General features: G+C 49.3%; 1 protein-coding gene across 7 annotated transcripts in view; it reads left to right on the plus strand.

Annotated features, from left to right (window-relative positions):
* Positions 1–21,878, plus strand: part of Phactr1 (phosphatase and actin regulator 1) — a 501,682-nt gene that overhangs the window by 471,247 nt on the left and 8,557 nt on the right. For all 7 annotated transcript variants that reach the window (XM_047557907.1, XM_047557912.1, XM_047557911.1 and 4 more), the window contains 2 exons: positions 15,550–15,605; positions 20,585–20,646. In XM_047557907.1, the coding sequence (XP_047413863.1) occupies positions 15,550–15,605; positions 20,585–20,646 (118 nt within the window). The remainder of the gene's footprint in view (positions 1–15,549; positions 15,606–20,584; positions 20,647–21,878) is intronic.

The following is a 21,878-nucleotide window of genomic DNA, read 5'->3' on the forward strand; positions in this document are numbered from 1 at the left end:
GGGCAGGGAGTGAGAAGTTAGGCCATTGCCACCCCCAGCCCACAGTCCACTGTGCAGGCTCAGGTTTGCGGGCTATGGCAGCCCACTCTGCTGCCTTTGGCCATCCTGGGCTTCCCCATCTACTGTGTTGAAGGACCCCGCAGATTGCATCTTTCTGAGCAGGGTTAAGGACTGGCAGCGTCGGGGTCGGTCACCCAGTTCATTTTATACTGGGGACCAAAACCATTTGAGTCTGGTAAGCTGTGACCACTTTTGGTTGGAGTTGCAAGGAGACAGTTTTCAGGCATAAGTGACACTCTTTGATGGGAGCCCCCAATCTACAGCCTTAGGGCCAACTTAGTGAGTCTTCCACCTGTCATAGTGAGTCTATGAACTTTGCAATGGTTTGGATGTGAGGTGTCCCCCAAAGCTCATGTGAGATAATGCAAGAACGATAGGCGGTGAAATGACTGGGTTATGAGAGCCTTAACCCAACCAGTGAATTAACCCCCTAATGGGGATGAACTGAAGGCAGGTAGAGTGTAGCTGAAGGAGGTGGGCATTGGGGGCATGCCTTTGGGGTACATATTTTGTATCTGGCTAGCTGAGTCTCTCTGCTTCCTGACCATCATGAGAGCTGCTTCCCTCTGCCACACTCTTCCACCATGTTCTGCCTCACTTCGAACCCCAAGGGGTGGAGACAGCTGTCTGTGGACGGAGACCTCTGAAACCCTGAGCCCAAGTAAACTTTTCTTCCCCTAAAATAGTCTTTTAGTCACAGCAGTGGAAAAGCTGACTGAACCAAACTCCTTACCACTGAGCTACATTGCCATTTCTTTTACTCTTTGGTTTTTTGTTTCTTTCTCTTTGATTTTGAGAGAGGATCTTGCTAAGTCGCCAACTAACCTTGAACTTGCTGCCCCTGCCTCAGCCTCCTGAGTTGTTGGGATGACAGGTGTGCACCACCACACCAGACGTGCCACCTGTCTGTGCCAATAAAGTTTTATTGGAACACAGTCAACACTCTTTGATTTCCACACCATCTGTGACTCCTTCTAACAGAATGGCAGGTAGAGAAGTTGCAACATAGGGACTGTGACCCTGAAGTATTTACTGCCTGGTCCTTTGAGAAGGAAAGAAATGATACCTTGAAGGATCTAGGCTGAGGACACGGAGAGAAGGTATCAACGCTATCACAGGGTTGACTGGATCCATTGAGGAAATGCATCTGCTTAAAATATCTCCATTAGAGGGGAAATTATAGTCATCTTCACACACACATGGTTTTTCTTTGTGCTTATTTCTCTAATCATCAAAATGATTCCATTCACTTTGACTTATAGTCCAGATCTACCCATGAAGCACCACATACCATACAAATTATGCTAGGGATACAGTCCAGTTTTTAAAATTTTGATTTATTACCTGAGTAATTAGAAAAGCTACTCCAAGGACAACCAGGAACCATGGAAAGCAGCTCAGCCATTGGCCAGCTAAGAAGGGACTGAGGATCCAGATGGATGGGGAGAGAGGGAATCTAATCGAGCAGCAGATGGGTGTTGTCCTTAACAAGGGTAAGCCCCAAGCTATGCCAGGCAGGCTGCTCCTGAAAATAAGTAACAAGAATAACAGGTGTCACCTTGGTTTCACAGCTAAACTGGGTTCCAGGTCCGCAGGAGGTGGGAATGGAGGGAGCAAGGTCAGTGAGTGAAAGACAGACACTGAGACCAAATCCTTGAATTTCAGACCTCTAACCTTGACAGGTGGCAGAACACTGGTGTGAAAAGGCTATGAAGAGAGAGTGTGGCGACACATAGAGTATGCTTGAGACAGGTACAAAACTGTGGGGATGAGACGCCACAAAACCTCTACTTGTTTCTTGCAGGGGGAAAAAAAAAAACCTATTGCCAGGCACAGTAGCACATCCCTACAATCCCAGCTACTCAGGAGGCCAAGACAGGAGGATCACAAGATGGAGGATCACAAGATGGAGGCCAGCCTCAGCAACTTAGCAAGACTCTGTCTCAAAATAAAATATTAAAAGGCTGCATAGCTCACTGGTAGAGTGCCCCTGGGTTCAATCTCCAGTATGGAAGGAAGGAAGGAAGGAAGCAGGGAAGGAAAGAAAGAAGGGGAAAAAATTGTTTTACATTCGTACCTAAAGCAGACACTGAGAACACGCTGCATTTCTGTGGGTCATCGCCCTTTCCAGTGCATACGCCTCTCCCAGAAGGGGTGACCTGGGCACTTAGTGGCCTAGTGTTCTGCCAACTGTGTGTAGGATTCCACATGCTGGACGGACCCAGCCTGGCAGTGGCCTCTTGTTAGAGACAGGTCAGGGCCGCACACAGGGTATGGGAGGGCTGCCCCCCTGCCTGATGGGAGTGTCACCCACCCCGGGGCTTCCTCCAGGAAGAGGACAGGTGTCGATGTCACCTCTGGAGGGAGCTTTGCTGCCGCAGTCACAGGCACAGGGCTGCTAATGGAATCTGCCCACGTGTTCCCTCACTGTGGTCTTTGAGCTCCGTCTGCCTGTGCATCAGAGTATGCGCGGGAGTGGAGGCGGGAGGGCGTGTGGGATGGAGGCGCGACGTGTGTCGATGTGACCAGAGGTGAGGAATGAAACCACAGGAGAGGTGAGAGCACGGCTCTGATGTTTACCAGCTGCTGTCCTGTGGCAGGTGTGTCCGAGTGCCATCTCCTCTGGGGTCTCCTGTTTGAGAAGTGGCCTCTCTACTCTCAAGGAATCTCTCAAGCTGCTGGACAGATAAACTGAAGGAATTAGAAAGAAATAGCTTACGTTTATTTTCTGCATAATCAGGATAAAGTGTCTTTCACTCCTCCTATCTCTCTTCATTTTTCCATTCTTGTTCCTCCTTCCCTTTTCCATATAAAAAGATTCTTTCCGATTCTGAATAAATAAGCCCATTCCATTATTAAAACTTCTTCTCTCCAGATCACAGTAGAATTAAGAAAGAAATTTTCAAAACTTGCAAGAATGCAAATCCAGACAGGTTAGAAATTTGTCAGACCTATCGTGTTGCTGAAAAAAATTGGGTAGAGGGTCTTTTTGTTATATGTAGAAAAAAATGTGTTTCATGAAAGAGTACCAGGGCACAGGAAAGCAATTAGAAATGAATAACTGTATTTCTTTATACAAGCCCTTTGGCCTTCTGGGCTATCAATTTAAAAATGAAAGTTTAAAATCTTCTTCGGAAAGCAAGACCCTTCCTGCCGTGATCAACATTCCAGCAGGAAGGATGGTTCACTCGTCATGGGAGCCGAAGGAGGGCTCGCACGGGACTCATCACAGAGGGTGGGCGGCTTCAGGATCCTCAGCACAGGGCTGCCGGCAGCCTCCCCTGGACAACCAGGGGAGCCCATGACATGAATGAGTCCCTAGTCCACTGTGAGGCCTGTATTTAGTTGTATCTTCCATGACAACCAAGGAAGCGAGAAAGGTCTGCTTGTGTATTTTTATGTGAAGAGGCTTCGGATGTGTGGGAGACTGTCACAGGCAGGAGACTAAAGAGAAGGCAGGTTCTGAGCTGAGCAAGACCCACCTCTGAGATGCCAAGGCCAGGAGGCTCCCAGAGCTGTGACTCCAGCTCTACCTGTTCTTAATTCTGACCCACCCAGCAACTTGACCCGAAAACAGTCAACGGTTATCTCTCAGATCGTACTGAATGGAATTAAATCGTTTTTAATTGAATAAATCAGGTTGAAATAAAATGAATACTGAATATGAAAGTGAATGTTAAACCCATTCATCTAAACTATGGCTCAAATCTCCAGAACCTTCTCATTCCCAGAAGGTTGGAAACAAATCTCACTTTTCCCAGATTAGCCGACACTGTTTCTTCCCTGACGCTCTTGCTCCCCCTCATTACAGTTGACGATGACTCAGCCCCTTGCAGGACACCCAAGCTATCTTCGGCTCCTCACCTTCTCTCTAGTCTGCCCTCTTGCCTCTTCCCCACCCACCTATTGAAGCAGCCTCTTCCAGGGTTGTATACTATCTACAGCCAGTTGTTCTCAAACTTCCCAGTGCGCGGATCTCCAGGGGAGCCCTTGGAACAGCACCGGCTGCTGGGCCCCACTCCCAGGGCTTCTGAGGAAGCAAGTCAGAAGCCCAGGATTTTCATGGTTGACAGTTCCTCGATGGTCCTGATGCTGCTGGCTCCGGGCAAAGTTCTGACTTAAAGAGATGCCTACAATCTTCATGCATGTGTGCATCACCTGGGAAGCTCTCAAAAGCCTCTGTTGGGCTGGGGATGTAAGTTGGTGGTAAAGCATGGGCTTCGCATGTGCAAGGCCCTGAGTTCCATCCCCAGCACTGCACAAAGTAAAACAAGAAATGGAAACTGGCCTGAGCTCTGCCCTCATGTATTCTGATTTAATTGGTCAGGAATGTGACCCACCTGTGGGTATTTTTTAAAATCAAGTGGATGATTCTCATGTGCTATCGGATTGAGAACCACGGGATTAGAAAATGGGAAGTAAGAGATATCAGGAAAACAGACGAAATGCTGTAGGAAGACTGTCAAGAGCAGCTTGAAGTTAACACTGGGGCCTGTTTCTCCTCCACCCTAGGCTGATGAGGAGTGGTGATTGGGGGCAGTTCAGGTGCATTGACTTTGTCTCAGTGTTAGTCTTAACTTGACCTTGACCTTGACCTCTCCCTAGATCATAGTAAAGTTGTTGAAGACTCCAATGTGAGGTGTTGAAAAGCTGCCTGTCCTCTTGGGGAAAAGTGTAAACTTTCACCCTGGGTACCCAGAAAGGCTGTCTGTTAGAAGTAAGGAGGACAAAGCAAAAGCTAAATTCTGGATTTTAAGGTTTGGGAAGGGTTAATGACGACTGGTAAAAACCCAGTGTATCTTTGATGGCAGAACCTTGTCAGATCGTCCATGCAGTCAATCTTGCTGATATTGCTCCAACTCACAGCTCTCGTGGAAGGCCCAGGCTAAGGTCTGTCACATGGAGCATGTTGGATGGACGGATTAATTGACAAACGCTGAGTTAGGCCAGGTGGCCAGATCTCCTCGGTCACTTTGAAGTGTAGACTGTTGGACGTTTTTTTCCCTGTGTTCTTTAGCTTTTGGCAGCACCTTATTGTGGCATCCATTCTGATTACTCTCTTCAGAAACAGCCTGATAGCAATGAGCACATTTGGTTGTCTGAACACCTCAGATATTAATTCAGAGTGAAGTCTCACCGGCCGTCCATGTGGGGCTCACGTCCGGGAGTCCTGATCGTATTGAGAGTGTTCACCACGCCGCTTTCAGGCCTCTTACTGTCTCACTCTCTCATGGGTCTGAGGCCTCGTAACACACACAGGCCTGTCGTTACTCCAAAACCGATGTCCACGCAACACAGCCAGAATTATTACAGGCTTTCCCTGGTCGTCATCTCACAAGTACCCTATTTTAGCCAGAGGGCCTGGCGCTGGGGCCATGGCCTCTGGAGAATAAGGCCAAAAATATTCTCTTAAGCGTAACCTATTTATCTACTGAAGGTAAGGGACTTTTTTCAAGTTACCAAGAATATTCCGTGCTTTCTAGTTATTTTTACAAGGGACTTTCTAGTCTCATCTCAACTGTGCTCCAGCACAGCAGGCGGGTTCCATGCTGTTAGGACCATTTGTTGTAGAGACACCTTGGTGTGGAGAAGGAAAGCAATGGACTGTCCTGCCTTCTGGTCAGCAGAGGCAGGCGGGTACGGGACCCGGGGTTCCCGTCCATCTTCCCCTCCATACTCTCTGTGGAAGCCAGGCTGGTTGTTCATGACCTGGGGGAATGACAGTGGAAGAGGAAACTGACAATTATTAACTGAAATTGCTGGACAGAATTGGGACGAGCATCAACAGTATTGAGTTGTTCTGCCTGGTTTGCAGAGAGAAGAGGCCAAAGGCCGTAGTCCTGAGGTCTGAAAGCAAGACTACTGTTCAGTCTTCCCAGAGGAGCTCCTTTCTGTGGCCAGAGTACCTCCACATAAGGCCCAGAGTTCCCTTTCATCTCCATAAGCACAACGCACAGGGTTGAGGTAGTTTTGTTGTTGTTTGGTTGGTTGGTTTTTACACCAGGGATTGAACCCAGGGGTGCTTAACCACTGAGCCACATCCCTAGTCCTGTTTATTTTTATTTATTTTTTTTATTTTGAGACAGGGCCTCGCTAAGTTGCTGAGGCTGTCCTTGAACTCGTGGTCTTCCTGCCTCAGCCTCCTGAGTCGCTGATTACAGGCGTGCACCACCGTGCCTGGTGTTTAGGTAGTATTCATTTATTTAATCTTTGAAAGTCTCCTGAGCCGTGCCTGTGTGCCAGGCACTATGCTAGGTGCCAGGAACACAGAAATAAGTGTGACTTGTGCCCTGGAGGAGGTCACAGTGCAACTGGGAAGCTCCTCCTGTACCTGGTACCCTCCGTGTGATGGAGGAGGCCATCGCCCGGACGGGGAGCTGCCCGTACAGTCTGGTGAACTTGGTGGCATCTTGGCTCAACCACCAGTGTGTGACCAGTTACCTAACAGTGAATCAGGGGCGGAGGTGAACAAGGAGCTGGGGTCTCGTTGCACCGGCATTGGGGCATGATGGGAAGTGAGTTAGAGCGTTGCTCTCAGTGCAGTGGCAACACGGAAGGCTGTTATCAGAGGAGGGGTCCCTTGAGCTGCTGCCTCCCCACCCGCCTCCTCCTCTGCACATTTTCAGCACAGAAATTCTAGGAAATCTGATCCAGATGGGAATTGAAGGATTCCCTCTCCTCCGTTGCACAGAGAAGGAAAGGTGAGGCTTCCGGAGGAACCCCAGCTCATCCGAGGTCACACCTGTCGAGTACTGGTCACAGGATGGTCACTGGCATGCACTGTGCTGCCCCTGAAGCCATCCTGAGGGATAGGACACCTCTGGGCTTCCCTCATGCCTGAGATCTGATGAGGAGCAGGAACTGGGAGGTAGAAGGAGAAGACTTTCGAAAGCCCTAGCGAAGAAAGCAGAGTAAGAGGTCTCCGTGAGTCAAAGGTGTCATGTGAGAGCGAAAGACTGGATGGAGTGAGCCCTGGGCCAGGCAGCGACGTCACCCATGGCCTTGACAAGCGCTGACTCGACAGAGCAGGTTCCCGAGCCGGCACTGCTAGGCCTTGGGCCGGATAACGCTTGGCGGGGGGCCTGTCCTGCGACGGTAAGGGTCTAGCTGCAGCCTGGCCCCTAACCGCTGGGTGCCAATGGCACATGCCCAATCACAACGACCCAAAATGACTCCTGACCTTACCCATGGAGCAGGGGGCAGAGGCCAGGTGGTGAAGGTCATGGAGGCCACACTTTCAGGAAGTCTGGCCGCCAGGAGGTGGTGGGAGCTGGAGGTGGAGCTGGGGCGAGGACAGGTCGGTTGTTGTGGTTGTTGTTGTTGGTTTGCTGTTTTATTCCTAATGGACACTACGGTTATTTTCCACAGGGAAGAAACTAGAAAAGAGAGAAAGATGCAGGATAGGCATGGAGCAGCCTCCCTGTCATTATGTCACAAACACTAAGCATCCCTGATTGCCAGACTCTGCCAGGCTCCAGGGACACCAGGCTGAACACAGGATAAGTTCTTTACTCAAAAACTGTTAGAAATTTCAAAATGACAGCAAAGCATTAAACCCCAGGCGTGGGGCCCTGCTAAGCCTGGTGGTGAGTGAGGCAGACCAGGCCCTGCCTTGGGACCCAGTGGGCAAGACGGACAGTAACAGGTAGCAAGCACCAGAGCACAGGAGGCACAGGCTGTGAGGAGGCACCTTGCCACGAGCAGGGAGCAGAGGAGGCGGCGCCCGAGGCTTCCGCTGCCATATCAGGATGGCCATCAATCACCCAGACCAAGAGGAGGGGCAGGAATGAGACGGCCACGGGCAAGGCCTGCACACCTGGAAGGAATCCCGAGGAGCCGGTTATACGTGAGGACCGGATGGGGGACGTTCTTGGCAGAAGCCAGATGGTGAAGAATCTTACAGAACGTGGGGTGTTCTGACCATCCTGTGGTCACTGGGAAGGCCTGCTTAGTTTTCAGGCAGGGAGTGGTGATCAGATTCACCCTCCCAGAAGGACTGCTGTGCCGGGGCCGAGGAGGACAGGAGTGGATAGGCCGGCAGCCACCAGGAGAGGTGCTGTATTGGTGGCCGGCTTTCCCCAGGTGCTGGAGGTGGGATAGGAGATGGTTCAGACGGAGGACTTAGTGGTTGTTTGGCTCTTGCTATGGTCTGAATGTCCCCTCCAAACTAAATCCCCAAAGGCTCATGCTGATGGTATTTAGAGGTGAGTCCTTAGGGAAGTAATTAGATTAGGAGCCTGGGACCCCATGATGGCATTAGTGGCTTTGCAAGAGAGGAAGAGAGGCCCACTAGCAGGCTTGCTGTCTCACCATGCAATGTCCTCTGCTGTGCAAGGCCCAGCAAGAAGCCCTCACCAGATGCCAAGCAGACGCTGGTGTGATGCTCCACAACCATGAGCTAAGCAAACGTCTGTTCTTTATAAATTTCCCAGTCTGTGGTATTTTGTTATAGCAACAGAAAACAAACTAAGGCAGCTGTTGAGAGGGAAGTTCAGAGAGAGTGATTCTGTTTTCCAGCTGGGGCAGTTCACTGGGGGAGGGGTGCGGAACTACTTGGAAAGGAATATGTCTAAAGGGAAAGGGAAGAATTCATTTGCTTAGGACCTTTAAGTTTGATAATCTGTAGGCAGTTGGAAAGGGCGTTAGGGACTCAAAAATGTGACCTAGAGGCTTTGATTTTAGGATCATTAGCACATTGATGCTAACTGTAGTCATGAGTGTTTTTGAGACCATCCTGGAGCATTCACAGCATTGGAACTGGGAGGATCTGGATTAAATAGTTATATGTGGAACTGTATTAAATGGCTCCAAAACTGAGCTACATAAACCTCTTTGCTTTATAAAGTAGCAAGAATCTAGTACTTTGTTATAGCAAGATACCCGTGTAGGGTACCAATTAGCAAACCCCATCACCTCCTGCCTTAGGAGGACCTCCTCATCTGTCATCTTCAGTATGACTGACATGGCAGTTACCTCTCCTTGGTCCTCTCCTTGGTCCTGAGATGCAGAAAACCAAAGTTAACTCTGCTTGTCCTCCTCCTGAAATGCAGATACAGCTTCAAAGACGCAGGCTCTAAAACCAAGGCCCACAAGACAACAAGCGTTGTAAGGGCTATTGAACGCTGTGACCTTGGTGTCCTGTGGCTGGCAGAAGGCTCATTAGCTCTGTGCAGTAGAACTAATCCTCAATGAGTCAGACCAGCAAAACCTACAAGGGTTTTGTCACCTCCCTGGGGAGATGCTGTGATGCACAAAGCTAGTGTCCCCTGCTCTGCATATGTTAAAGCGTCCTGCTTTTACATTCTACAGCAGGCTTCCTTCCCCCAAGGCCAAAACCCAGTGCCATTTATTTATTTGGGGTTTTGCTTTTGCTTTTGTTTTCAGTCTAAGCATGCAAAAAAGGAAAACTTCTGGGTATTGGAATTTTTTTTATGGTCACTCATATAGACAGCATTGTTCATGCTGGAAGAAAAAGGCAAGATCCATTCTTAAGTTTTGAGTGAAAACAGAAGGTTCACATATGGCAGCTGGTGGCATGTGACATTTGTGCAAGAACCTAGTGACTTCAGCTCACCGTAAATGAGGAATCATTTAACTGTGGTCTGTGATAAGGAAGAAATCATTCGAGCCGGGGAAACGATTTTCTGCTTTCACATTTTATCCGCCAGGGTCACATGTTACAGCAAAGCTATTTAAGATCACTTGAAAGCACTGAGCATTTAATTCTGGATAATTTGCTGTGTATAAAATTTTAACTCTGGAAACGATTTCCCTTGCCACCCAGCATATAAATATCTAGATATAGAGTCAGGAAATTTCTTTTCAAATCAGTGTTAGTCTAAATCAGACATAATGAGTCAAGTCTACTGGCCAGGTGGGGGTAGGGCGGATGCATTCAGAAAATATCTCAACTTGGAGTCTTAGGATTATCAGCTCTGTGGGATCATACTAGTCCCCCGTGGCCACGGTTTCTAGTACAACAGTAGTCAAAAAATACTGCACAGTATAATAAGGTGTTTTGAGAGACAGAAAGGAACCACCTTTACATCACTTTTATTATAATGTATTGTTGTAGTTCTATTATGTCATTAATCTTTGACGGTACCTAATGTATACATTGACCTTTACCATAAGTATGTGTGTTGGCTTTGTACTGTAGAGTTTCAGGCATCCACCAGGAGGTCCTGGAACACATTCTCCCGGAGGTGAAGGGGAACTGCTGTAAATAGCACCCATTCCTAAGACCACATCTTAACAGCCATGAGTAAGAGTGGCAGCCTAATTGGGGGGCTTGCAAGCAGAGCTGTGGAGGAAGTAGAGGCAGGACAGAAGCTTCATCCCCTGCACATTCTTCTGGCCCCGGCCCCACTTCCCCCTGCCTACTAGGTGGGTGTGGCCTGGCCCAACTCTGCAGAGTCAAACCAAGATGCTGCAGGAATCCACAGTGGGCAGGGAAGTCGAAACCCTGCCCATCTTGCTTATTGTTTTAAGGACATTTCATTCTCTCCCAGCTCCTTGGAAACAGTCCTTCCGGTTTCTGCATGCAAATCTTAACCCCTGCTGTGCACCTGCCCGCGGCTGTGCGCTCCTTAGGAATGTGCCTGGCCCTCAGGTAGATGAGTGGATGGAAGAGTCAGAAGACAAAACAGGATTCTTATGACCTGACTGCGTCACCCAGAGACCTCAGACTCAAGCCTGGGGAGGGTGGGCTGGAGGGATGGGAGAGGTGGGCAGCGGGAGGCACGTGGGTGTTCTCACAGGCCTGATCCGAGTGGGCGCTGGGGCTGGGCTCTGAGCAGTGCGCATGCCCTTTCTGACGGCGTTCAGCCTCAAGAACATTGCAGCCTCTGAGTTTGCCCAAGAGAGCTGCAGAGTCAAGTGCACAGGGCGACGTCAGCTTGCAGCGTCTGTCGAGGGAGAGGTACTGCAGCTGTGATAGACAGACTACTGCCATCGCCCCCTCCCAGAGTCCACGACCGAACCCCCAGGTCAGTGAATACATAACCGCACATGGCGAAGGGGGTTTCTCAGCTGTGGTTAAGTTAAGGCTCTTGAGATGGAACTGAAGTGAATGTATAGGCACAGTGTTTGGAACCATGCCCATGCGTCACAGGCATTAAGCTAGCATTCGCTTATTAAATTATTATTTACTGTTTGCGGAAAAAAGATCGTAGGCCTCAGCAGAGTTCACCTTGTCCGAGGCTAGTAGTACCAGAAGAGCTAGCACCCCTAAGTCCTGAGATTTTTAGTGCTTTGCCATTAAAAAATGCCACAGTATCATTTTCCTACCAAATCTCACTTTCGGAATCAAAACAAGTAGTTCTATAGCACGTGCCCGTGTGGAGACCTGTAGAGGCCGCACTTTAGAACTCAGATTAGCCTTCGTGTCCTCAGACCCTTGGAGAGAAATGAAAACTGAATCATCTTTATTTTGCAACCACTTGCATTTGACTGGAAGGCCGCCTCGTTAGTGACAGAATTTTCTCAGGTTCTAGTTTACTCACTCGTAGTTCTGCACCCTCCAAAGAGGAGTCCTAAGATTATAAAAAGACCAGCACAGAATCAGGCAATGTATCTGGTCATGGACTCGACGGGCTTCTCAGCAGAACCCAGTGAGGGAACATTTTGTAGACACTCCTTAGCGTAAGACTCCAAAATATGAGCCTGATTTCCAAGATGCAGGGTCCTCTTGAGTTTGCAGGGCTTGTTCAGAACATACCGCCTCTCCAACCCAGGCCTGCTAGGGAGCCTGGGCCTCCCCATGCCATCCCGTAAAGGTGGTGTGCACAGGCTTTCTGAGGGAGAAGCGACCACCGGTGACGAGAGCGTCTGAGTGGAGTCGACAGGCTGCATTCCAGCTTGCTGAGTTGTGTGATCTCCAGGTTCCTCTGCGGTGTGGTGTGAGAAAGCCATCTATCTTGTGAATTTCCACATGCACAGCTGGCCTTTGGCCATGGGGATAAAGAATGCCTTCAAGGGATTGTAAAAGGAAAAACTGTTTCCCTCTACTGTCACGCTCAGCAGGCTGCATTCCCGGGAATGCAGATGGATGGGCTTCTCCCCACACACCAAGCAGTTCTCCAGGGGACACCAACTGGGCACCCTGTAATTCAATTTGACTCTGACATTTAGGGTCAGATCCTCAGGTTATCCCCGAAGAATGTCTGCATTGCAAATGACAATGGTGACGAGCTGACACCGCTGCTTCTGACCAGCTTGCTGTAAATCTGGGGTTCCAGTAACCCTGGTTGAAGAGACAGAGGAGAAAGTTCTTGGGGCCAGGGGACAGAGCTTCCTCACCCCTGTGGGCACGCCACCCTCTCGGCATCACCAGGTTTTCAGCAGCCTGGAAGCTCATCAAATCTCATTGTTCAAGAAGTTTTATAGCGTTTATCTCCAGTCCCTTGACAGTCTTTCTGGTGGCCAGCCCCACCCTGAGGCTATCTCAGGGCACCTCCCGAACTCACCCCAGTAAACCCGAGTGTGATCCTAAGGGACTCATCAGGACTAACACGAGATACTCCTGTCACTTGGGAAATCCCAAGGGCTTTAAGTGTTCTGCGGGAGGAACCTGGGACAAAGACCAGGTGTATTCCATGCAGTGCCACAGAGATGTTTTTAGGAGAAAAGGAATAATAAATGTGAAAAATATTCATACAAACCTGAACACACTTGGGAATACAATTTCCAGCTGTTCCAAGGTGCCTCAGATTTTTCAAGTGACAAGAAGCCCTGAACTTAAAATGGTTACTTGGAGACTCCATGAGCCGTATTTTCATTCATCAACCTAATTGACAATCAGAGGGAGAGATTCTCCAAAGAATAGTGACATTTATTTGGAAATAGGAGAGCCCTGCAGTGAGAATGTATGCGTCATCGTATGCTGTGAACACGTGCAAGGGAGTTGGGGTGGGGGGATTTTTAAAGGTAAAATGAAGAGGGTCACATAAGCTGTTTGGAACAACAGTCCTTGGCGAGGGATCAATAACCAGGGTGGTGTTGGTCCAAGACTGGAGAGCCAGTTGTGGGGCAGATGTCCTTGCAGAAGCGCTTTTGGTGTGTCGTGAGTGAGCTGCGTCACTAACATAGACCAAAGGCGTGTGTGTCTTTCCACAATGTCAGAAAGTATTGAAGAACAATGAACTCCCAGGCGACACCACCGTCGTCAACCAGGCCGGGGCTGGTTCCTTTATTCCCATCTCGGTGTCTAAGATCCGTGAGACTCAAGTCACACGTCCCACTTCACACAAGTTTATATTTATTACAGAAGGCTAGGGAGGGGTAGGGCAGCCACAGGGCTCAGGAGACTGACCTGAGAGCAAAGGTAGAGAGCAGGTAAGAATGCAAAGAGTCACTGTAGGGGGCCAGATAAGATGAAGGACCAAGGCCAGGGCCTGGTGGTGCTCACCCATCCCAGCAATGAGGAGGCTGAGGCAGGAGGATCGCAAGTTCAAAGCCAGCCTCAGCAACTTAGCGAGGCCCTTAGCAACTTAATGAGACCCTGTCTCTAAATAAAATATATAAAAGGACTGGGGATGTGGCTCAGGGGGTAAGCACCTCTGGATTTAATCCCTGGTACCAGTAAGTTAATTATTTAAAAAAAAAAAAAAAGATTAGGATCAGCAAAGAACTTGGTCAGGGTACACAGCTATTGAAGTGCAGGAACTTATTCTAGGTCAGGGTTCAGACAGATGGCAGTTGGACAGTGTCAGCCTGAGATGTCACCTTGGAGTGGGACTTAGGGGGTTACCACAGGCAGGAGAAGTTGCACTCTGCTAAAGTCCAAGGACAGAGATGTGGACGTTTGTCGCTGCGGCAGTTTTCCTGGGCGAGGCTCGTGATGAGTGATGAGGTCACTTGGTCAGGGTGCCACAGTGTCCAGTCTCGGGTGCTCCTCCTTTTATGGGCCTTGAGTGAGAGGCCACTTCTTCTGGCAGTCTGGCATGTTTGATGAGTTCATCGGCCTGGTTTTGCCTGAGTGTGCTACACCCCTGCATCCATGTGCTCCTGATTAATTTGATGAGTTCACAGGTGGTCATTCTTATTAGCGTGATTAATTTACCTATCAGTTTGTGCCTTAGGGTTATTCCAGGCAGATGGTGGTCATTTACTTGTACAATACCACTTTTTACTTGTACCTCACCACTTAAGCTCAAAATGGAGTAACTCATGGCACACTCCTGCTTAAATGGAGTCACAAAGGCTCAGGCACGGCCTGAACTCTCCTGTTCTGCACATCACGGAGTAAGTCTTGGCAGAACAGGCCAGCTCTCCACAGCGAGGCTCTGGTGACCTCTCGGCAGGGTTGTGGTTTTAGCAGAATCTCCTATGACTAGTTTTTACTGTCAAACACAACATACATCAGAGCCTCTCCCTCATAACACCTGGGTTTATCTTGACTTAACTATTATTTGTGGTGCAGGCTTGACCACAGTGACTCCATTTTGATTCTGAGAACTTTCTTGCATTCTGATCTCTCTCTCTTCAGATTCCATGATACAAACATGCCACCAACTCTCCACGCTAGTCTCTGACTTGTGTCGGGGGACAGCAACTTCTCCCGACCCCTCAGAACCCAGTGGACGACTCCAGGAGCTTAAATATTCCTTCCCCAATGTTCTCCTCTCACACTCACCTCATCCCAATGGGCGAAGTAGGAACGTTGAATAATTGCAGGGTTGTTCGGCCCCCACGGGCAGCTTCAGAGGTGACAGTTCCGTCCAAGCTCAGGCCCACTGTGTTTGTGCCGATCGTTCCTGGAACTTATACAGGGGACCAAAAATGTAGTTCTTCCCCAGATGCCCTTCCCATTCCTGGCCACTGTGTCCCCTACACACCACCCGCCTGTGGTCGGTCCCATTGCATCACCGCCGGCCCCGCCCCCTCCCGGAGTACCTCTAGCTGTGGCTAAATTACATGCCCGGCAACAGGAGTGTCATTTCTGTGCCTGTCCATCTGTCATTCCACGTCTAGTAAGGCCCTGGTGGGGAGGGAGGGGACGAGGAGAAGAGCAGCTATTGTTCTGTGCAGACAGGCAGCTCTTTGACGTGCCCCTGGGGCCATGCGCCTCTTTATGTTCTGAGTCTGCCCAACATGGCAAGAAGCAAGCTCTGGCCCGGAGGGAGGGGACAAAGGCAAGAGGCCACGGTCCTGAAGTTAAGAGGCCACCAGGAAAAGAAAGGGACTTCTGTGGAGAGGAGAGTCGCGTCTAAGTTTCGGTCTCCTGGCCTGGGGCAGGCCGGGGAGGGGCTGGTGGAGGGAGGAAGGCGGCGGGTCAGCTCTGCGTGACGTGTCGCAGGGCACCCTTCCTGGGGTTGAAATTGAGGAACCGAGGAGGCGTTGGTGGCAGGAGGCAGCGTTTCAGAGCACAGGATGGAACAAGAGCGTCAGCCACCAACTCTGCCTCATGTACCTACAAGGGCCGAGGAGATTCATCACCCACGGGGGATGTGATATGGTCCAAAAACTTTTCCTGGATTTTTTCCGTAGGCGGCTGAGCCAGAGGCCGACTGCCGAAGAATTGGAGCAGAGGAACATTTTGAAACGTAAGTGACTAAGCCCAGGGCGATCACAGATGCTCTGGGGCGACTTTCTTTATAACTGAACGGGGGTCACCAGGTTTCTACCAGGTGCTGGTGGAGAAATGATTGAAAGCCCGTCCCTCGGTTGAGGCTCTGTCCCTCTGTGTTAGAACACCAAAGATGACCTCCCACGGGGAAGGCAGGTGAGGCCACTCAGCTCCACTCTGTTGGCTGGAAGCTGGCAGACTGCTAGCAGAACTTCCCACGGTGCCTTGTGGAGCCAGAGGGAAGCTGAAAAATTAGAGCAAGTGCTTACTGTTAAGTGGTGGAGAGGAGCGTTCAGGTCACCTTTAGATCAAAATGGGCTTCAAAACAGTGAAGGGGGTCTGGAAAGCTAACAAAGGAGAGAGCCATTGGAAAATTGGGACCACAAAGCGGGACTTTGCAGGCAGCTGGCCGCTGTGGATAAAGTTCCTCGGCCTTCCAAACACTGATTCTACAGTCTAAGAAAGCATTTCCAAGTGACCACGCTTCATGTCCAGACCTCAGGATCCCACTGGCCTGCGGTAAGCCCATGTGACATACTCATTCTGGAGAAGCCAGCTGTCACTGAGACCCTGGACAGAAAAAATAAGTGAGCCCCTTGTTTGACCTAGGACACGGAAGATATTTGTGGGTGCTAAAGAATTAAAGAATACAAAATATTAAAAGAAAACAAGCATGTCACAGACACCAATCATCTACCTTAGTTTGGTGGTAGATGTTAAGGATTTTTAAAAATCCCACCACCCCGTTCACATCTGCTGAGTCACTGCTACCGTGGTCACTAACACTTTCCTCAGCATAACTGACAAATATTTTTAGTTTAATTCCTGAGGCTTTCTAGCACCCCCACAAACGCTCTTCTAATTTCTTCCCAGGAAAGAGAAACATATACAAGGCAGAAGTTGTTTGTTTGGTTTGGTTTGGGTTTTTTGGTACCCAGCAGCACTTGAACACTAAGCCACATCCCCAGCCCTTTTTATTTTTTGTTTTGAGACTGAGTCTCACTAAGTTGCTGAGGGTCTTGCTAAATTGCCGAGGCCGGCCTTGAACTTGTGACCCTCCTGTCTCAGCCTCCCACATTGCAGGGACTACAGACATAAGCCATTGCGCCCAGCCTTTGCAGAATTTAGAGGCATTCTGTATTGCATGTATACACATGCACGCACACGCGTGCACACACACACACACACACACACACACACATACACACCTTTCAAACACTAATTTTACAGTCTAAGAAAGTGCCAGTCAATCACGGAAGACTACCCTGGATGCCTGGGTACTTTCACTTACAGTGTTATTAATTTCGCTTTTCTCCCAGTGGTCTTGTGACTTGGTCCACATTAAATGGTTTGCCGAGGGAGGGTATTGAATCTCACCCACCCCAGAAGCCACTGGATGCGGGGCTCCTGTAGCACCCATCTGCTTCATGGTGGCCTGTCTCCACATCCGGCCTCCCTTCTTCCTGGCCACCACCTCTTCCCCAAAGCCCAGTACAAGCCATTTCAGGATGGACCTTCCTCAGGCTCCGTTTGTACCGGTCACATTTCCTGGTCTCTAGGAATTTGTGGCTATGATTTTTCTAATCAACAAATGCCCTTTAAGGCCTCTAAGGTTACCATGCTGCCCAGCGGAGTTGGGACTTCCGCAGGCAGTGCCCCAGGGGGAAGCCTTGGCCTGCGTGTCTCCCTTGGGTCCCAGTCTGCTACCTGATCCATTATGAACTTTCCATTGCGGCAGAGAAAGAAAAACAAAAAGGCAAACCTCGATTCCTAAAATCAGAAATCAGATAACCTGCTTCCTCCTCTCTTCCGCCTCACCCCACGCGCGTGGCTAATCCGGGTCTACTGTCCTCCCAGGAAGCTCTGTTCAGCTCACTCAGGGGACCCAGTGGGACTTGTGGCCTCCAATCTGATACCTATTCTAAGAGAGGGGAAACCTCTGGGGATCGTCAGGGGTTTAGAAAAGAGTGCTCTATCTCAGCAGCAGCCAGGCTGACAGAAACGGAAGGTCTGGGGTCCCCAGCTCTCACCTCTGGCTCCCCAAAGGCATCAGCCCTGCCTCTGGTTTTCCCAGAGTCAGGGAGATCGCAACAGATCCCTGGTGATTGGTGTTGACTGCCATTTACTTGTGCTAGTAAGCCTTGGAGATCCAAAATGGGGAGTCCAAAGATTGCTACCATGACTTTCTGATTCCTTCTCCTCCTGGTCCAATAGCTACAAACTAAAAGCACAGCTTGACCCACAACAAACAGGTCCATCTTTTCCCAATTTCAGAACTTTGCAGAAATGAACTTATTTTCCCCCGACAGGTTCTTATTTTCTCCTGCATACTAAAACTTTTGTTTTTCTAAATCTGTTGTCTTTAATATATTCATTCATCTACTTTGATTGCTAAACAAGAAATGTCTACTGGCATTTTAAAAAAAAACATGCTGAAATTTAAAAAAAAAAAGATGCTCAGACAGTTTCTTCTAAAACTTATTTTCTAGCTTTAAATGGCTAAAGGGGCCACTTGGTCAGCGGTCAGCTCAGTGCTCAGCTTCCGGTTGGGTTTGCGGCCCCTCCGCCCCACCTGGCCCCAGGAGCAGCCCTTGCTCTGTCCAGCGGCCAATGAGCCCCTGTGCACACCTGAGCACATAATGGACACCTCTGACGGGCACCCTGACTCATGACATCACAGACTTTTCCTGGCCTCTTTTCCAGTTGCCTCACGGGGTTGTCTTAGCAGCTTCTGCCTGAGAATTCATGACACTGGGTTTGTAAATGGCTTTGAACTAAAGGTATAGATTCCGGAGGTGGTAGCTGGGGACCCTGCCCCTCAGAGGGACCTAAGGAAGGCATGTAGGAGACGCAGGTCCTTGCCGTGTCAGCTCCGGCACAGAGTGCCCGCCTTCGTGGCTCAGTAGGGACGTGTAGGGTCAGAAGTGTGAGGCCAGTCACAGGTAATGAGGAGGGCTGGCCCCAAGCAAAATGCGACCTCAGGAAAAGGCAGAAAGCTGAAGAGTGTGTCTGACTACCTAACCCTGTGGGGTGTGACATGTGACGTGCCTCCCGGGGGCTTTCACGTCTTCATTTGTAAACCAAGATGGCAGCCTAGTAGCTTCTGTCCGTGTTAACCAGGCGTCCGGGACTCCCTCCAGGGTGGAGTCCCAGGCTACTTTCCTTTCTTTCTCCCACCTACAAACGTAGCTAACTGAGGTCTCCCATCTGGTTCTTGTTGTCCGCCTCCCAGTCTATTCTCTGATAGGGTCATTCATACTGAGGTACCAATGGCTGACTACTTTCGTAGGTTTTATCTCTGGAAAGTTTGCACCTTCACAGGTCCCACTCTCTGGGGAGCTCTCCTCTCCTGGGTCTTACGGTCTGCCTGCCAATTTATATCTGATAGATGCATTCATATTATGCTATTAATGGCTGACTAGTTAAATTGTATTTTATCTAAAAGAAATTTGCTTTGTAAGAGAAAACTCTGGGAGGGAGATAGGATCTTCAAATCTAAAGGAAGGAGCGGCAATGGTGGAGGATTCCGGGCTTCTGTGGCCCTCCAGTGACCTGTCCCTCAGCAGACTGGGGGTATTTCTTGGCTTGCCCTTGAGAAGGCTCTGATCCCCAAAGGCAGTCAGGCTACACAGTCATGCCCCTGGGGGGCCACGCAGGGCCTGAACTCTGCTCAGACTTCTCTGTTGTTCCAGTGGGCAGTGTCACCTTCAGTGTGAGCTGGCTCTGCCTGTGGCTGTGGTTGCTGACTTCCCGGGATGGCAAGAAGCAGGGCGGGGTGGGACGACTTCTCAGTCTGTCCCCACCCCCATTCCTGTGCACAGGGCTTTCCCTCTACTGAAGATCTGTCCATATGAGACAGTGAGCAGCCACAGGTGCATGCAGTGTGCACCAAAACAGCCAGCTAATTCACGGATCAAAATGTAACTTCATGATTGTGATTGCAAAATGAGACAAAAGCAAATATCCTTAATACCAAATATTAATACCAAACCAACTTCTGGTCGCCTTACACCAATGGCATCCTAAACCCGGTGGGGAGGCTCCCAGGCCTGCTGTGACATGAGTTGTCACGGCATGAATGTTTCTTCCAAGTCCAACAATACTGTGTTGATACATATGCCTCCGTAGATACCAAGGACTTCTTCCAAAGCCAGAGGGAAGTGATGATCTACCCAAGGTCACTGGTTAGCTGAAAAGAAGAAATAAGCCCACACTCTCCGCCCCTAGGATATCTGCTCCCTTCCCCAGGCGCTCCTTAAAATTCTCAGTCAGTCGCCCACATTTTAAACCGAAAAACGGTTTAAGTTCTGAAGTCTGCTCCTAAGACACCCCTCACAAGCCTAAATGCAGGCAATTGTACCCCACACTCTGGCCTCACACATGTTCTGTGGACTTCTTGGAAGATTCAAAGAATTAATGGAATCAGGGTTTGTGAAAGGTGAGCGGTTTGAAATCCCCCCCAGCGCAGCCAGGGGGCGCTGTCTTCTCTCTGCATCAGGTGCAGCCTGACTTCCGGTCCACCCCACAGACACTAGGGCCACATCCTGGTGAGCCCTTCAGTCTGCAGAGGCGCAGGGGACCATGAGTGAGGCCCACAGTCTTGTCCAGAGAAGGGAGCCTCTCTGCTCCGCAGAGGCCCCACGTCACTAACACTCCCACTTTTCAAACTTCCTTGCTTTGTGACCAAATTTCTCGGCCCAGCATTTCGGCCTGGGGACCCAGAACCCATCTGGTATAAAAACAGAATGAAAAGGTCAACCTGCTGCCTACAGGTTTGAAGCAGTGCAGGTAGTTTGGAAGTGTCCCCGGAGGCAGAAGGGTGGCTGGAGAAGGTGACAGTGTCCTCTTCCCCTTTTCAAATGGAGGTCCTTGGACTAGATCAGCTACAGTTCAGAGGAAGCACCTGTGTGTGACACTCGGCGCCAACATCAAAAGCCTCTTTACTGTTTCTTTCAGCTCGGAATGAACAAGAAGAACAAGAAGAGAAAAGAGAGATCAAGAGGCGACTAACTCGAAAGGTGAGACCCTTCTCCCAGCTGATTGCAGGGACAGAACAGAGCAGGCTGCTCAGAGGTCCTCTTCCTCTGTGGGACTCTGGGCCTCAAAGACACGAGGCCCCTCCCTGGATGTCAGAGTGCCCAGCTCTGCCTCCACGAGACCTCTTCAGGGACGGTGGTCAGCTCAGCTTCCTGACCCTCAGTCTTTTTGACTGGTGACATTCAACCCTGCTCTATTTATCATGCACACCCAACCCCCAAACTTCTTGAGGTCTGTTGCATTATATTATCAGTTACGCTAAATATTTTGTTTTTAAACTTTCATTATAAGACTGGAAGCTGTAGCTAAGTGATAGATGCTTGGAATTCATGAGGTTCCAGGTTTAATCCCCAGCACCCGGAAGAAAAATAAAATAACCCCATCAGGCCATCTGAAATTCATTATCAAAATTAGTCATCCAAATGTAACCTCGGTATATGCTAGGATCTTGGGAAGGTGTGAATTTTTCTTGCCTCTGGACACTATCCCTTTCTCATTAGTACTTAAGAACTCTTTGACTTCATTATGCTAAATACAATTTGCATTATTGGATTAGGAAAATGCCAAAAGTCTGGTGAATTTAATGAAGATGTTTGAAAAGCACTTAGACAAAAGTCATAAAACTCAAATTTTTATTTATTTTTAACCTCCAGAATAGATGGTTTGGCACTGCAGTGTAGACCCCCACATAGATCTCACACAACACGAGTAGCCTCTTGAATAATAAACCTGAATAATTAACTTGCGGCTATTCTTGGATGCTGTTGAAAAGTTTAATTAATTGGTGACGCACAGGATACAACACTACCTCTGTCTGGCTAAAGTGTTTTCAATCAGCCTCCTACAGTGACCATCTTGAGAGAGAGGCACTCCACTCTTGAAGATGGTGAAGAGACCCATTAAAATTAATTTTTAAAAAGCTTATTAGTGGATTTTTATCCCTAGAAGTATTATGCAAAAGAAGAGACTCAGGGGTCCTGAGACATAGCAATTATGTAGGGGTGATCTTGACTTTGTCAACACTTTGCCTGGAAGCATCCCAAATATCTGGTGACAAGCCTAACGCCAACCTAATTAAAAAGGAATAAGACAAAACTAGAGCCTGAAGGGTCAGGTGCCTGGCTGCGGCTACCTCGGTGGGGGGGGGGGACCTCACTTGGACCAGTGACTGTCACCTGTCAGGGTCTGACCCCTTCAGATGTCCTATTCTTTG

The sequence above is a fragment of the Sciurus carolinensis genome, chromosome 7 (assembly GCF_902686445.1).
Source record: "Sciurus carolinensis chromosome 7, mSciCar1.2, whole genome shotgun sequence".
Classification (NCBI taxonomy): domain Eukaryota; kingdom Metazoa; phylum Chordata; class Mammalia; order Rodentia; family Sciuridae; genus Sciurus; species Sciurus carolinensis.